General features: G+C 48.6%; 4 protein-coding genes across 4 annotated transcripts; 1 reads left to right on the top strand and 3 right to left on the bottom strand.

Moving 5' to 3' along the window:
- Positions 1-1,126: 1,126 nt before the first annotated feature.
- GGI43DRAFT_389973 (uncharacterized protein) lies at positions 1,127-3,688 on the bottom strand. The gene is made up of 3 exons (XM_083204265.1): positions 3,493-3,688; positions 3,081-3,378; positions 1,127-3,031 (listed from the first exon to the last, which is right to left on the bottom strand). The coding sequence occupies exons 1-3, from the start codon at positions 3,553-3,555 to the stop codon at positions 1,707-1,709; spliced, it is 1,686 nt and encodes a 561-aa protein (XP_083065942.1). The 5' UTR covers positions 3,556-3,688; the 3' UTR covers positions 1,127-1,706.
- A 229-nt stretch (positions 3,689-3,917) lies between these two features.
- GGI43DRAFT_389972 (anthranilate synthase TRP2) lies at positions 3,918-6,073 on the top strand. The gene is made up of 3 exons (XM_083204264.1): positions 3,918-4,127; positions 4,250-5,681; positions 5,758-6,073. The coding sequence occupies exons 1-3, from the start codon at positions 4,116-4,118 to the stop codon at positions 5,892-5,894; spliced, it is 1,581 nt and encodes a 526-aa protein (XP_083065941.1). The 5' UTR covers positions 3,918-4,115; the 3' UTR covers positions 5,895-6,073.
- A 319-nt stretch (positions 6,074-6,392) lies between these two features.
- On the bottom strand, positions 6,393-8,145 carry GGI43DRAFT_8679 (uncharacterized protein). Its single transcript, XM_083210427.1, has one exon. The coding sequence runs from the start codon at positions 7,948-7,950 to the stop codon at positions 6,523-6,525; it is 1,428 nt and encodes a 475-aa protein (XP_083065940.1). The 5' UTR covers positions 7,951-8,145; the 3' UTR covers positions 6,393-6,522.
- Positions 8,146-11,718: 3,573 nt separating this feature from the next.
- GGI43DRAFT_419759 (hybrid sensor histidine kinase/response regulator) lies at positions 11,719-15,615 on the bottom strand (the record flags this gene model as incomplete). Its single annotated transcript, XM_083207731.1, has 3 exons — positions 11,719-12,409; positions 12,480-15,416; positions 15,536-15,615. 3 exons carry the CDS (start codon positions 15,613-15,615, stop codon positions 11,719-11,721), a joined length of 3,708 nt encoding a protein of 1,235 aa, XP_083065939.1.
- Positions 15,616-15,902: the final 287 nt, after the last annotated feature.

The raw sequence follows: 15,902 nt of genomic DNA, 5'->3' as shown, positions 1-15,902 counted from the left end.
AATAAATGCATGCAAATTGTCCATGGAAGGAACAGAGAAGAGGCTATAAAAACACAGAAAGGAAGGAATCATGAAGGAGGCAAGCATAAAAGAAGAATGTATATGAAAGCAGAGCATTGCTATTTCTATCTTTGGGTAGTGTGACACAAGAGGCTTGAAATCAGGTAGGCATATAGGATGCAATATATCTAAACAGCAAATAAACACGGAAACAGGGATTCAAAAAGGAGACTTGGAGGCAAACAAAAGCAAACGTCACTTAATCACGTACATTAAAAAGATTCACCAAGATATAGCAGACAGATATAGTTAGAAATGGAGGACAAGATACAGATCACAAGGCGTCAACGACAGAAAGGCGGAATTCAGTGCTCCCACAAGCGCCAGAGTTGCAGCTGCAACGGCGGTGTGAGCCGTGCCGCTCATTACATGTTGGAAGCCGTCTCCTGAGTGTGGCTGAAGGATTGCCTGATAGAAGATAAAGAAAGATAATCACACGTTAGCAATATAGTGAATATAGAAATAGAGAAGAAAAAAAAAAAAAAAAAGAGCCAAAAGTAGCAATTACAAACAGGAAAAGGAAATAGATGGAATCGGTAAGAGTAAAATGACAGAAACAAGAAAATAAAAGCTCTTCTGAGCAGATTATTCCAAGCGGTGTGTTGAAGTAGAGCCATAAAAGAGCGGATGCATCTCCGGCACGATGAAGACGGCAAGACGTGCGATGGACAGCGGGACAAACAAGCTACGATGCCCCTTTCTCTCTTACTTCATACGGGTATGTACAGCATCTGTGTGGGCACTTCGTCGTCTTGAAAAAAAAAAAAAAAAAAAGCTCTCTTTGTCAGGCAAAACACCTAGCTAAGCTTTGAGTCGATTTACGATTCTAGCCTCCTTGATAGTGTATCATTTGAGCATGTATGGCATGATACTGATCCTATCACTTTGTCTACAAACATCCTTTGAGCCGAGTGTGATGAGGTGATGACATGGCAATCAAGAATTAGCTTGACAACGGAGCGTCTGGTTGTGATACAAATATGTAGCACGAACAAGATGGATGCCCACCCACAAACATGGCTGAGGCGGCTTTTATCCCGGCATACTTTAGTTTGTTTGCTTAAAGTACCAACGCAGCATCAGAGCAGTCTATAAAATTAGGTCAAGGACGCCGCTATAAATCACTACCGCTATATCTAAATGAGCCGTTTATTGACCCGTCTATTTCTACTGCTACCCGCTCTCCTATTTCCCTTTTGCCTCTCCTCTTCTTTATTCATCTCTGTTCATACACACTGAGGAGAATTCGTATAGTTGACCTCTGTTTTTAAAATAGTGTTCTCGCCTGTTGGCTTCCCTCATATTCCACCAGTGAGTCGCAGATTTGTTGGTATCACATAGCTCAAACCGCCTTATTCACAAAGTTATCTTTCCATGTACGTGCTGAGTGGAAATCGCAAGCAACCTGCGACTCTGAAAGACGCACAGCGTGTTAAAGTATGCCACTGGCAGCGGGCTCCGGCTCCGCGTCTTGTCGTCGCACAGCAATGTTATACAGAAAAGCTAACTGCTGCTTGCGAGGCACCCAGTGCAAGCGTTAGGGCGTGGGCCGGTAATTCTGGTGGAACACGGCAATTAGATAGCTGCAAAGAGCATCAAAAGACCTTTTTTGAAGATGATGAGACTGGCAGCAAAGCGAGATAAACTCATTCGCCCAGCTCATGATATCTCAGATGAGCAGGCAGCGCAAACGATGGTATAGAGTGGCCGCAGATAACGCAAATGGAACTATCTGAGGCCTCCCAAGATATGTCAGAATCTAAATCTTCAGATATAACGTCCTCCAATTCGTCTTCTATAGGTTTCTCATCTTCATCAGTCGCATCAGAAGTAATCCTCCATGGAGCAAGTACTTCGTCCTGCTTCTTGAACATGACTGCAATGTCTCGTCCCGCTCCCGTCTTGTCATCAGTAGCTCCGGCAACCATGTTTGCAGCGCAGATGTTAATCAGCTGTAAATTCCACGTCTGACCCTTTTCACTCTGTAAGCGGCGAAGTAGTGGCAATAGCGCTTCCGCGACTAGCTGCTGGGCAATCTCATCAATGTCAGCCTTTAGGTCAAACACAAAACTCGGTAACGGTCCTGATCGAGACACACGGCTGAAATTTTGAGTTTGAGAGGCATCCGACTTCGGCCACGATCGAGTTGAGAGACGAAGGGTCTTTGGTCTTGCAATCCACTTTTGACTGCCTGGTATATCTGAGCCGTGGTCTACGATAGTGAGATCTACCCTCATTCTCCGGATCAGAGAACACGACAGCTTATGAAGTTCTTCTGTGATTCGGGGTATCGTTTGAAGACCCCCGTAGGTGTCTTCGATGCTGATTTGTGAAGGAACGTCGTTGGCTTCTTTAACTTCTGTAGGATCCACGCCGTGAAGAAAACCCCAGACTCGAGATCCGATACCCTTTTCTGCTCCAGGCCCTCCCAAAAGTACCTCAAGAAAGGACGGACATGTGGTTGGGTGGAGACGAGCTTCTCGTACCGTGACGTGAGAATCAAAGGGGCCAGTATCTTCAAGCTCCTTGGACATGATGTGTGATTCAAGCAGGTGCGTGATCTTGGAACCCATTCCTGAAATGTTGCGAAGCTTGTGCCCATCCACAAAGCTCACGATGTCATCATCGGTCAAAGCAAGCAGTGTGGTCTGATTACTCGGCTTGTTCTTGCTGCCGACAAGTTTGCTCAGAAGTTTATTAGTAGAGATGCCACAAGTCGATGTGTAACCAAAGTCTTGCTCTAGTTTTAGTCGCAGGTACTGGGCAAAGTGGGAGCCCAAGAGGTGCCTCAAATATGTAGGGCTCTCCAAATCCACGCCTTCGACAGTGACACCAACAACACAGCCTGCAATAGAGGTCAAGTCGCATGGAAAGCCTAATTCAGGGTCCTTATTGGATAGGTAAAAGAACGACTCGGCCAATGAAGCTCGGTTGAGACATGACATGTTGTAGTCGATAATATCAGTCACATCTGCGGAGGTTGTTAGCAAGTGCGATTCATCTAATGATCTTAGACGTACCCAAGAAGACTTCATCAAATCCCAACCGCTCCGCTTTGCCATTCCATGAGTGAGATCTCAGGAAATTGAACAAAATCTTGCTCACATCGCGAAACGGTGTCAGATCCTCCCCGTCTACAAGCACGAGATCGGGACATATCTTCTTCGCTTCAGAGATGAGCATCAATTTCTTGACATTGTGGCGACGCGCATTGTAGTTGCAGGTGGCCAAAATGTTCTTTTGCTTCACGCCGAGCGGCTTTGACCTCAGAGCCGGGGTTTTATTCTCAAAAACTTGAGCGTAGAAGCAGTCATAGTCCTGTATGTTTGGTCAGTACATGCAATCGCAATTTGTGTGGTCGTAGAATAAGTAAACATCCTGCGCTATGCAGTATCGCTGCATCACGACGGGCGTTAAGACGGTGAGACGGACAAACTGCAGAATGATTCGGTCTTCTTTGCGTTTTGGCGGTCTTTTCACCACCTTGCCGTCCATATTTCACGCAGCATCTTCCCAAGACGTTGGCTCTAGCCCTCGGCCTGCTACGGGCTGAAATGGCGTCCTATTGGTCTCGAATTGAGGGCTGTTGGCTATATTGACCATGTATAGAACAATGCAGAGGCAAGACATTTGTCAACGCCATTTGGTGAATTGCCGTGAATTGGCCCACCAGGTGCAACTATGCTAGGATTCTGCGCCAATTAGAGGCCACCAACCGCGCCCTGTTGTTGGCTTCAGTGCTCTTCCGCCGCTAAAGGGCGCTGCAGTACCGCTGACAGCCGCTAGATTCCTAACCAAGATCGCCGGTGCCGGCCACGCTGTTGCCCCTCCATCACTAAAAGTCCAGAACCCAACTTGGTGGGGTCGCATGCGTTCGAGTCACAACTCCAAAGATTCTCGGCTCTTATATCTTGCCATTGGGTATTCGCAGACTCATCCTCCACATATGCGGATATTGGACACAGACACTTTGAGATTCTCAGTCTGAGGCACAGCACTCTCCTCCTATAGACAGCCCTCTTTTTTTCTTCGTCCCTTATCTTCACATCCTTGCGATGGCACACGTGGTAAGCTACCAGTCAACTTTTTTTTCTTTTCCCCATATAAGAGCTACCAAAGTCTTCTTTTTGCCCACCTTTCATACTCCGCCATTCGCTAATATGGCCATCATTCCTTACCATGACTATAGAGAAGCATTATCCCGTCACTTGACGCCGTCAAGGACTTCCTAAACAAGCCCACCAAGGATGGCGCAAAGAAGCCGACTCTTGTACCGGTCTATCGCCAAATCACCTCCGACCTCATCACTCCCTCCGCCGCCTACCTCAAAGTCTCGGCGCATGCCAAGTCCACGTCCTCTGCCTCCTCTACATACTCATTTCTGTTCGAATCAGCAGCCACCGAGCAGGTCGGTCGATACAGCTTCATCGGCGCCGGTCCGCGCAAGATCTTGACAACTGGCCCTGGCTACGGCGAAGAGAAGGACCCGTTGCCTGCGCTTGAGGCGGAATTGGCGAGCCATGTCGTTGCGCAGGTGCCAGGAGTGAGATTGCCTCCCATGACAGGAGGAGCTATCGGATATGTTGGCTATGACTGCGTGCGATACTTTGAGCCCAAGACCGCGAGGCTGATGAAAGACGTGCTGAAGATCCCCGAGTCTTTGTTTATGTTATACGATACGATTGTGGCCTTTGACAGATTTTACGGCATTATCAAAGTCATCAGCTACGTCAAGGTTCCCACGGATGGACAGACAACCTTGGAGGCAGCATACAACGAGGCGAAGAAGACTATTGACGAGCTGGTGAACGTTCTTAACAGCCCCGAGATTCCCCTGCCGGAGCAGGGCCCCATCGAGCTGGGCCAAGAGTACAAGTCCAACATCGGTCGCGAGGGCTACGAGGCCCACGTCACCAAGTTAAAAGAGCACATTGTCATTGGCGACATCATCCAGGCTGTGCCTTCACAGCGCTTCGCTCGTCCTACCAACCTACACCCGTTCAACATCTACCGCCACCTGCGAACCGTCAACCCGTCGCCGTACCTGTTTTATATTGACTGCCAGGACTTCCAGATCGTTGGTGCATCACCCGAGCTATTAGTGAAGTCAGAAGCCGGCCGAATCATCACCCACCCCATCGCCGGAACTGTCAAGAGAGGCCCGACGCCAGAGGAGGACGAGCGCTTGGCCAACGAGCTGCGCTCCTCACTCAAGGACCGAGCTGAGCATGTCATGCTGGTCGATCTCGCCCGCAACGACGTCAACCGTGTGGGCGACCCATTTACCGTCCGTGTCGACCGCCTCATGGTGGTGGAAAAGTTCAGCCACGTACAGCACCTCGTCTCACAAGTCTCTGGTGTTCTGCGCCCAGACCAGACACGATTCGACGCCTTCCGGTCAATTTTCCCCGCCGGCACCGTGTCCGGAGCGCCAAAGGTCCGCGCTATGGAGCTCATCGCCGAGCTGGAGCAGGAGAAGCGCGGCGTGTATGCCGGTGCGGTTGGATACTTTGGCTACGGAGGGGTGGATGAGAACGGCGAGGATGTCGAGGGCGCCATGGACACTTGTATCGCTCTGCGAACCATGATGGTGAAGGAGGGCGTGGCGTATCTCCAAGCTGGTATGTTTGACCTTTTTTTTTCTCCTTACTATCCATGCTATAAAAATGTTCAAGGAAAGCTAACTTTGATTATTAGGTGGCGGCATTGTATTCGACTCTGACGAGTACGAGGAGTGGCAAGAAACCATTAACAAGCTGGGTGCTAACATGCAGTGCATCACTTCGGCTGAGGAAATTTACTATGACCAGCAGCAATCCGCAAAGACTGCATAAGAAAATTAAATTTGAAAAAAAGTAAAAGTGAGAAAAAATAGGCGAAATCAGGAAGGCGAAAAAACGAAGATATGTCTGTTTTGGGTACCACAGGAGCATTATGGAATATAGTCTAGCTAGTGTATGGGGACTTAACAATGCCCACCTCTACGTCTATGAAATAAAGACTATTCATCACATGAGATTCTTGTTTTAATGGAGCAAAAAAGTTGTTTCGGCTGATCAAAGCCCAAGAGTATTGATATATTCAAGAAACTAATTAAAAAATTGGTATATGTCCCCATCCCCATACTAATAGAGCAGCAAGCGTCCTTATCTCCATGATCTCGTATTTCCCATCTCATATTTACAGTTCGTAACAAGTTCATTTCTCATAAAATGCACCCGGTTGTTGTTTGCTTTGCTTTGCTTGCTTGCTCGCTTTCCCAATGAAAATGCTACTTCAAAAGAGTAGGAAAAGAAAACTCCCCACCTATGCCTCGGACCACCCTATTTGCCATTTGCCTTATTTCCAATAAGACTTGGCTATTAATACATGAAAGGATTTTTTTTCCCTCGTTTCATTTCTTTTTTTTTTTCTTTTTTAAAATCCCCCTTTGATGAAATCTATCCATCAAGATAGGTTAGGCTAGCTCACGCTTACGGATGCGTCCTGCGCCTCAGCTAGCTCTGGAATAGGCGTATCACGCTTCCGCTTATTGCACTGCGCCCTAGGCTCCGTCGGCGTCTTCATGTCAAGATCGTATCCCAAAGAGGCACCTGTCATGCCCTGGAAATCTTCCGAAATAACACTACTAGCGTCGGACATGTCAATGTCAATGGCCGAATCGGCACTGCTCTCGATGCTTGCCGTTGGGGTGTCAGGTACCATCTGAATATCTGGAACCTCCACCGCAGCCCTAGGCACAGCCTCATCGTGACCGTTACTTGGCAACTTGGCCCTGGTCCTTGCAGACGCAGACGCAGCTGCCTCAGCCCTCGAAGCAGCGATTGCGCCGCCAATGCGTTCGTCATCTTCCTCTTCCTCGTCTGCCACGCCAATCGTCCAGACCCACTGGCGTTTTTTCTCCTTTCGCTTGCGTTTGCGGATGCCACCGTTGCTGCTGCCGGGCGTTGTCGAGGGCGAAGACGTTGCACTGCCACTCAAAGCCGCAAGCTTGCGTCGCATGTCCTCAAACGGGCCTGGGGTCTGGCCCCCATTTTCGATTTCGTTGGGCGAAAATGCCTGCTTCAGGTTGATTTCCCTGTCGGCTCCGATGGGCGAAAATGATGGCGAGGCAGGTGAAGCTTCCTCAACGAGGAGATCGATATGTGACTTGGTATACTTGTTGGTAATGATGGTCTGAGTGAGAGGGTTGTTATAGCCCACTCGCTTGGCGGCTCTCTCTTGCAATCTCAAGGACTGTCTCCTTGGTGAAGGGGGAATTGCCGTCCTGGGAGGGAGAGGAGAGTTGCGTAAAATGCTGTGAAGAGTGTGAGGGTGTGTATAAGGCGCCGGAGCACCAGTGTTATACGGGATGATGTGACGTCTTGAGAGAAGAGGCTCGACAGGCGAGCAAGGAGAAGATAGAGTATATCCCCTGGCTCTAGAAGAGAGATCCTTTGGTGAAAAGGAAAAGGCTTTGGGTCCGTTAGAGTCAACAGCGCCAGCTGACATGGGAGGTGTTGGTGTCATGGTGCTGGGGAAGGCAATCTCCATCTGCTCTGGTGGTGAGCCTGATGTATCTGTGGTTGGTGTCGCTGGGAAGTCGGCAACATAAGGAGTCTTGATTGGAGTCTTGAGCTTCAGCTTGGGGCCACGAGACACAACTGGTGTCTTCAGTGACAGGGACTGCAGAGTGTTGATGGCTGTGAGGGGCTCTGGTTGAACTGGTGTAGATCTCTCGATAGCAGTTGCATAGACGTTAGACAAGGTGTTGCAAGCTGTGCGGTCGGTAGGGTCGACTTGGAAGCCTCTTATAGGCCTGCTGGCGACGGAGGGGCTAGTGGTGTTGATCTTGAGCGACAGGCGCGGCCTCTTGGGCGGGCTCTGATGCGGCGGCAGAGAAGCCATCATGGTAAGAGCTATGATGTTCGATGTCGTATGTGGAAAATGTAATATCAAGACAAAAGATGAAGTTGTAGATGTCGAGAGGTGAAAGTGGTGGAGTGGGGTGAATGAGTCAAGGTCGAAAGAGAAGACGACTGCGGCTTAAAGGAGGCGATATCCAGACACACACACTCAGCCAAACGATCGACCCAACAGAAAATCGATCAGCAGCGCTCGTCGTATTTGTCCGGAAAAATTTGGTGGTTGCGTTATTCGTATAGGTGGATGTTAATATAAACTTTGTGCTGTGCTGTGGGTTAATTTAATGTAAGAGTATAACACACGAAGCCAGCCAACAGCAAAAGTACAAAGAGGTACGAGTACGAGTTTTATCTACCCCGTAAAACAAGAATAGAAATGCCGCAGAATCAAATCCAGCAGCTGGGCAGGTGGGATGCTCGGCGGCTATATACAGGTGACGACGAAACAACCGCGCATGTTTTACATCGTCTCGCCCAAGTTCTCCGCACTTGTCGCCCAGCTTCCTTCCCAGCTTCCTTCTCCTTTTCCCTCTTTGCGCCACCGCCAAGTGGAACCGCTGGCCGTTGTTCAGCTCCTCCCATGAAGCCCAAATCACATTTTTCTTTCCCCTCCGGATAGGCGCGAGGGGCGACAAGACGCAACGGCAGACGGGAAGCGGAGACGTCGAGAGGGCCACGCCTGGTGGAGGGTCGAAAGCGGCCGTGAGTGGCTCGTGTTGCTATTTCGAGCCTGCGGGTAAGCGCTGAGCCTCGACCCCTGCTGCAGCGCCCTGAAGCCAATGGTCCGCGTCTATGCTTCGGATGCTGTAGCGCAGCGAATCGGCCGTGGCTGCACGTCCTTCTCTGCTGTCACACGGCGCCGTGCCAATGGCGAGTCGTTTTGCCAGACGCTACAGCAGCCGTCGGCAATCGCAGAGCGTCTGTCACAATGTGGCGTCGCCATTCCCTAGTCGCTTGTGCAAAAGACACAAAATGCCCCCTCCATCACTGGCAGCCATGTGCCAGACGCATGGCATGCAGTTCTTGCAGCGAAATCGAGTTCGACTTGAGATTTCATCTTCGCCACATCGAGTTTGCCACGAGCCCCTCACGGAACAGGCCGTATCGTATCGTTGCTCAGCATCAAGTGACAAACAGGGACCGCAACTAAATATAGAATGCAAATTTAAAGCTCCATGCAATGTGTCCCTGGAAGTGATTATTGTGGAGCGCCGAGGCACACACACACATACTGCATCGGAAAAATAGGCGGGCCGATGTGCCAATTGCAACCGTCTCTACAGGGTGGGTCGTGGGCCCACAGGTACGGTCACGGAGGTACGTCGTCGGCTCCGAACGAAAGAAACCAATTCCTGGTATTGGGTCTTGTTGGACCACGTTAGCTTTTGTTGGGTTTGATATAGCAACTTGACAGATATTTGCATACTGTTCAACGGAATTTGTCAATTTATCAATTTTAAATTTAAATTTTTAATCAGCCCTTTGTTAGCGATCAAGGCAGCTCGTATTCTGTGCTTGCTCTTTACCGCCGCTTCAAAGCTGGCTACACGTAACATGTAAGCCATCAGTTATACGCCGCACGTATTCGTAGGATTATCCCAGACCCTGGGGGAAATCCTCCACAAAATCTTCGCTAGTATCCTCTTCAATCTGTGCAGACTACACCGGGATGTGACCCTGTCAGAGATTCCAGAAGAACGAGAATGCATACGTCTCATATCATAAGCCACTCACTCATCGGGCGGTATCCAGAAACCTTCCAGGGCTGGCAATGGAGGCCAAAGCAGGAATATGCTACTACGTGGCACTTGGGCTGGAATCGTACTAGGGTACGAAAAAACTCGTTTCAAGACATAAATAGCAACATCTTGTTGATTACACTCATATTACTACCATACTACGTAGAAAGAATCCTGGTGTGGAGAGCCAAAAGGGTATGGTATGACTCCATATGTGAGCCCATCGTGCATGGTATACTCGAGAGATAGTGCTCCATATTAAGTAGGTGAGAACCTATCAAGTTAGCTGATGACATTCCTGTTGTATTAGCACTCGCTCAACTAATATGATGTCATTTGAGAAGAGAATAGCCATCCCTCCATACATGAACTTTTGGCTCTTTAGTCTATATCGCCTTTTTGCAGATCAACTGCCTCTAGATATACTAATCTCTTAATAAGACACATATATTTTTGGCCGTATTTTACATCGAAAGACAATGATTAGAGTACGTAAGCTGCATATACTTTCTATAACCACCCACTCTCCAATCTTTCTAAGCTCCCACGCGGCCGCAAATAAGATTACATCTACAGACAAAGAAAAGAAAAAAAAAAGTCAAATGAGAGACACATAATTCCTCCGACGACCCACAGATCTTGATCGTACTCAGATACGTGCGAAGCAGATATTCAGGCACGGATGCTGCATGTGTACTGATCAACACTGCATACCGGAAGGAATCAGCACGGCCACACAGGAGATCTGAGCCAACTGCAAAAATAAGCCGACTATATTTAGTTTTCATTTGATGAAATAATCTTAATAATATCCAATTACTATCTCAATCGAGAAGGAAACAAAGAAACAGTCTCTAGCACAGACCAAATGATGACACATCCCCAACCTCTGCTAACGTCAAGTATAAAAAAAGCACATCAAAGAAATACGTGAGAACCTTGCTTCGCTGTCAGCAATGCCCAAGGCTATGTACTGACCAATGCTCTCCAAATCTCTTCTCTTAAAATTACTGTACCTGCTAGGTAAGAAGCATCACCAGTTCGTTTCTCAATCAGCAGTAGTGCCAGAGCCAAGCAATAGCTACTACTATTTATGGTAGGCAACAGATAGAGAGCACAAAGCAAATTAATTAACTCTGTGGAATACGGTTGAAATCTACATGGAAAAACAAGCCTAAAGAACATTCCTAGAACGAGCGGTGGGCGATTGATCATCAGAGCTTGACCCCCTTTCACGCTATTTTCTCACCTGCACATAGGCTAACCCCTTTATTTTCATTTCTTCCAAATTCAACTACTATCACTACTGCTAGTACTCCGTATAGCTACCCATGCGTATGGCCACCGGTGATGAGCTTCATCAATGATAAACTCAGTCCCCGCGATTTTTCGGGTCCCGGCTCCCAGGGCCCTGGAGATTTCTCTAGTCATGATGCCAAGATGGTCTCAACACGACCTAGCAAAACGTCTTTCTGACTAAGAAGACCATCCTTGTCGACCGCAGCAAGATCCATTGGGCTCATCAACGGAGGATGGCTCTGTCTGTATAAACCTCCCGGGCTAGCCCTTCAGCGACCCTCTTGGTCGTTAATATAGCCTCACCGCATCAACTCGCCCTACTCTAGACTACTCTTCTTCCCCATCTGGCCAGCTCATTTCACAGAGCCCTATAAATATTCTTGCATGCCTCGTCGTCCAGGGTCTTAGTCAGACTATTCTTCATGCCCCTTTCCTGACCGCAGTAGCTGTTGCGCTACAACATCCAGCCCTTCTTTTGGTCTTATCCTCCTGCCTAACTAGCGACCCCGAAAATAAAACAAAAATAGCCAAAGCATTATACTAGTCTTGCGGTGTAACGTTAAATTTGGCGCAGCAATCTCCTTGGACCAGGTGAGATGATCTTTTTTTCTCTCTCTCTCAGTTATGAGTGTCGGTACAACGTACTCTGTTTCGGCCTTCGTAGGCTTTCCAGGTAGAACGTATTAGTCAAAGTCATGTATAGCATAGCTTTTGCTTCAACCAGCGTGAATGATTCCTTGAGATTCAAGTAGTCGCCCCAAATCTCCAAGCTTCACAGGCTTAGTTAAGAACATGTCCATCCCGCTACCAAACGCCTCTTGCTGGGCGTCTTCTGTTGTCAAGCCTGAGAGTGCAATAATTGGCACAGGCGTTAATCCCTTCTGAGTTTCGTGAGCTCTGATGTGTCTTGTGGCCTCAAACCCATCCATAATAGGCATAGATATGTCCATTAAGATGCAGGCGTATGGAGTATCCGAACTTGAAAGGAAGAGATCCACTGCTTGTTGGCCGTTCTTTGCAGTGTCAAATCCAATGTTACGCCTCGTTATATAAGTGGACAATACTTTCAAGTTGATGAAATTGTCATCAACGAGCAGTATCTTGATTGGTGGTGTCTTGGGCTCATCAGTAGACTCGGCAGGTGTGTCGACTGTTGCGCTGGGTGGTATTGGCGGATTGCCGCCGTTTATCCATATTGGTCGGTCGCCCCGGGAGACTGTACTTGCTGATCGACTTATGGATGGCCTGATAACATTGTTGGCAGAGAATGCACTTGGCATTCTTTTGGGTCCCTTTGGTCGCTTGGCTACCATTGGTGCTGATGTAGCCGCTGCTGGTGAGTTGGAATTGCTCATCCATCGCATGTACGCCGAATGTAGTGTTCTGGCAAGTTTACGCGGTCCAGTCCTAATAATTGCATTGTATGAGCAAGAGCGGAGCAGCAGTAGAAGAAAAGAAGGAAAAAGGGCAAACTCACGGTTGTGAAATAAATTCAAAGACAGCGGCAGAGCCAGCCTTCTTGAACGCATGTGACTGGCGATAGGCCACCAATGCATTCGAGCACACGACGACATTGGGCGTCTTAGAAAATGTTTGGAAATCGTCCTGTACTGGTTTCAAATCCATATAAGACCACATCACAAGATCCGGCGTCACAGTTGTATCGGGTGTATTGGAAATAATATCCATATGTAGCCACTCGCAGCAGATGTCGACCACGGCCTTTCGCCATTCGGAATTCGTCATCAGAAGCCTCACCCGCAGGCCTTTGAGATCTTCCACTTGTTCTTTGAAAACTTTATCTTCTTCAGAGATGATAGGAGCTGTTCCTAACGATAGTGGCAATTGCTGCAGAGGGAGTGTGACAGAGGCTATTGTCCCAACGCCAACTTCACTCTGAATCGAGATATCTCCCTGCAGATGAGTTGTAATCTGCTTTACAAGGCTAAGTCCTAGCCCAGCGCCTGGCGATAAGGGGTCCTCCTGAGAAAAGGGGCGAAAGAGCCCGTGTTTGAGAAAATCAGCACTGATACCTTTACCAGTATCTTGTACTGTGAACCGAACAACGCGTTCCTTCTTCCTGCTTCTGGTACGGATCATTTCTTGCGTAAGTGATACCGTGATCGTGCCGCGCTTGGTGTGCTTCAGTGCATTACCAAAGATATTCATAACTATTCGACGGATGGCTCCGACATTGGCGATGTATCCCCAATTGCATCTCACATCCATTGAGAGTATTATTAATACATCATCGAAAGACCATTTCAGCTCCCCATTTTTGGTCATCCAAGGCTCAAGTTGGTCTATGGCTTGCAGCGAATCCGACTGATGGTTAGCATTCACATCACTGTTGATAGATCCGTTCTGTCGATCCGACAGCTGTTTCACAGACAAGTGTAAGAAATTGAACCCAGCGAAGACACTTTCAACTACTTCTTCGACAATATGATCAAGTCGAGAGTCCCTCAGTAAAGACTTCTTGCCAAATTGCCCTAATTCGAGGCCGTTCGATGATAGACTAGGAGCCCTATCGTCTCGGCCAGAGAAATGGCTGATCCTGGAATATTCAAGGAGGTGATCTACGGTGTCAAGAAGTGTACGGGAGCAAGTTTCAATGGTGTGGGCAACATTTCCTTGGAAGATGTCGAGCTTAGTATCAATTAGTAATTCCGAGTTGAGTAGAATGCCGTGCAGTGGAGAGCGTAGTTCGTGCGAAAGTGAGCCGAGAGCATCGGTTTTTGCTTTGTCGGCTCGCAGATCCTTGAACCGCAGGATTTCAGACATGGCAAGCATTCCGAAAGCCCTCAGGTAGCTCAATTCCTGTTCAATGGAAAAACTTCGAGCCAAGTCCTTGGTGTAGATGAACCCGCCAGCATACCATCGATCTTTCCTCGGATCCCAAACAGGAACGAATCCAACGCTCCGAGCGCCAGGAAATGCCTTGAGAAGAGCCTCTCCTTCACGCTGTCGTGCCGAAGATCTCGTCTGTGATTTATCTTGCAAAGAGATTAGACTTATCCTGGAGTCGGAAGTAAGCAACGAAGAATGCTCCATTGGCATCTCAGGAGACGGAAATGTTTGTTCATCTTCTGATGAATCTGATTGTAGCTCCCCATCAGCCCCAAAATTGAATATTTGGCCCCTGGGGTAACGTCGGAGAAGCTTGGACAAGAAGCTTTCTGTCAAGGTTATACGAGGGTGGGTGGGAGCGTCTCCATCGATGCTCGATGCTCTGGACGTAGAGTAGCCAAGTAATCTACATGTCGGCATGGCCTTACTTCGATGTCTTATTTCAAGGTCTTCTTCACTGCTACTCGCTGTAGATGTCTGGCATTCTTCTTCATTCGAAATGTTGGTGTGCGTTTGAGATAAGTATGGCTGAATTGGAGCTTCAAAAACAAGACAACCTTCAACTTCGATTGACTCTCGGATAAGATTGGCTGCCTTTGAAATAATGAGCACGGAACTTTCGTCCTCTGTCAAGGCAGCCATGGCCTTGGCTTCAGATAGCATAGCTTCAGAGCTATCAACAGAGAATGTACGCTGATTGTGTTCAGAGAAGGCGTCGATCGATTCTGTCGTATCGTTCGGGTCGGGCAATTGTGTCGTTGGCGATAATTGGGTTGTAACATCATCTCCAAAATCGTCTCGCTGTTGCTGCTGAGAAGACCGCATGAAATTGGGGCTGTTTGCGAGTGTTTGGCATCCCCCCTCGGTAGGAGGGGCTGTTGTAGTCTGTTGCCAGTCAGAGATGGATGATTTGCCTTCAATAAATAACCCCAAGCCTCTATTCATTCGTATATCTCGTCTATGCAAGACCTTTAATCTCTGCGCCTCGAGATGATCCATGATGGCACAGGATATATCTCGTAATCGTTGAGAGTAGTCATCATTCCAGACCATGTTGGGTGTTTCGTTGATAACACAATATACGCCAATATTGATACCACGCTTGGTTCGAATCGGGACAGCAGCATAGAAACGAGCTAAAGTGCCTGGCTGGCAGAATGGTTTGGCGCAAAATCGAGGATCCACGACGAGATCGCAGGCCAAGGTCAGGGGGAGCTCCTTTGCCAATTTGCCATGGGCAGCATCGAGAGACCGTTCCCCAAGGAGACTAAGCTCGCAAACTCCATGACTGCGAGGTATAGCGGTGCCACATAGCCAGAGGGGCCGTTCGCAGTCGTCGCTTTTGATCGATGGACACAGGCGCTGCGTAGGCGTTGCTTCGGCCACGATACACTGGCGGTGGGCGTCGAATAAGGAGATGAGTGACCTATCGGTGCCGGTCTGGAGAGCACCCAGTTGGGCGAGGCCCGTAAGGATAACGTCGTCTGCTGCCGAGAGCTCGGATGAGGGAATCGGCTGGCCAGTCTCGTTCAGCCTGATGGAGCTGAGCAGAGATGCCGAGTATCTGCCATGGGGCACGAGTTAACAGCTGGTTGGACATGAGGCCGACATGTCAATCAGGCTACGAATAGTAGTATAGAAAGAAGAAAGAAAGAAAAGAAGAAAAAAAAAGAAGCCTCTTACTCAAACGTCTCCCGCTCTCTGACAGACTCGGACACCAGCCTGACGGGCTTCACCGAGCTTCGGTCCGAAAGTGCTGCCATCACCGTTCCACAACCTCCGCAAGGCGCTCGGATCGCTGGTCACAGGAAAGGATTATAAAAAACCATCTGGAGCGCCGATCACCAAGACTTGGGGGTAACATGCAAAGTGCATGTGGCAGGTGCCGTTGCTACCTTTTAGTGGAAGCAAAGCCCCAGGAGCCCTGGCACGGTCATCGGCGCCACAGGTGCCTCTCGTGGCAGAATTTGCGCCCAGGACGGCACCCTGGATGGCACACCCTGTAAGCACTCCATCATGCTGCAGCAGCCACCGATACCGTAATCCAGCA

The sequence above is a fragment of the Trichoderma evansii genome (genome assembly GCF_050947405.1).
Source record: "Trichoderma evansii strain SZMC 28006 chromosome Unknown GGI43scaffold_1, whole genome shotgun sequence".
In the NCBI taxonomy this organism is placed as follows: domain Eukaryota; kingdom Fungi; phylum Ascomycota; class Sordariomycetes; order Hypocreales; family Hypocreaceae; genus Trichoderma; species Trichoderma evansii.
Note: the sequence above shows the minus strand (reverse complement) of the source record. Positions and strands in the feature narration are given on the sequence as shown.

Bases quoted from the DNA above. Each gene is read 5' to 3' on its own strand.
- GGI43DRAFT_8679 (XM_083210427.1), bottom strand. From the start codon at position 7,950: ATGATGGCTTCTCTGCCGCCGCATCAGAGCCCGCCCAAGAGGCCGCGC.
- GGI43DRAFT_389973 (XM_083204265.1), bottom strand. From the start codon at position 3,555: ATGGACGGCAAGGTGGTGAAAAGACCGCCAAAACGCAAAGAAGACCGA. The intron at 3,379-3,492 runs GTCCGTCTCACC...CCAAACATACAG, and splicing joins ACCGAATCATTCTGCAGTTT to GACTATGACTGCTTCTACGC. The intron at 3,032-3,080 runs GTACGTCTAAGA...CAACCTCCGCAG, and splicing joins ATTTGATGAAGTCTTCTTGG to ATGTGACTGATATTATCGAC.
- GGI43DRAFT_389972 (XM_083204264.1), top strand. The intron at 5,682-5,757 runs GTATGTTTGACC...TTTGATTATTAG, and splicing joins CGTGGCGTATCTCCAAGCTG to GTGGCGGCATTGTATTCGAC.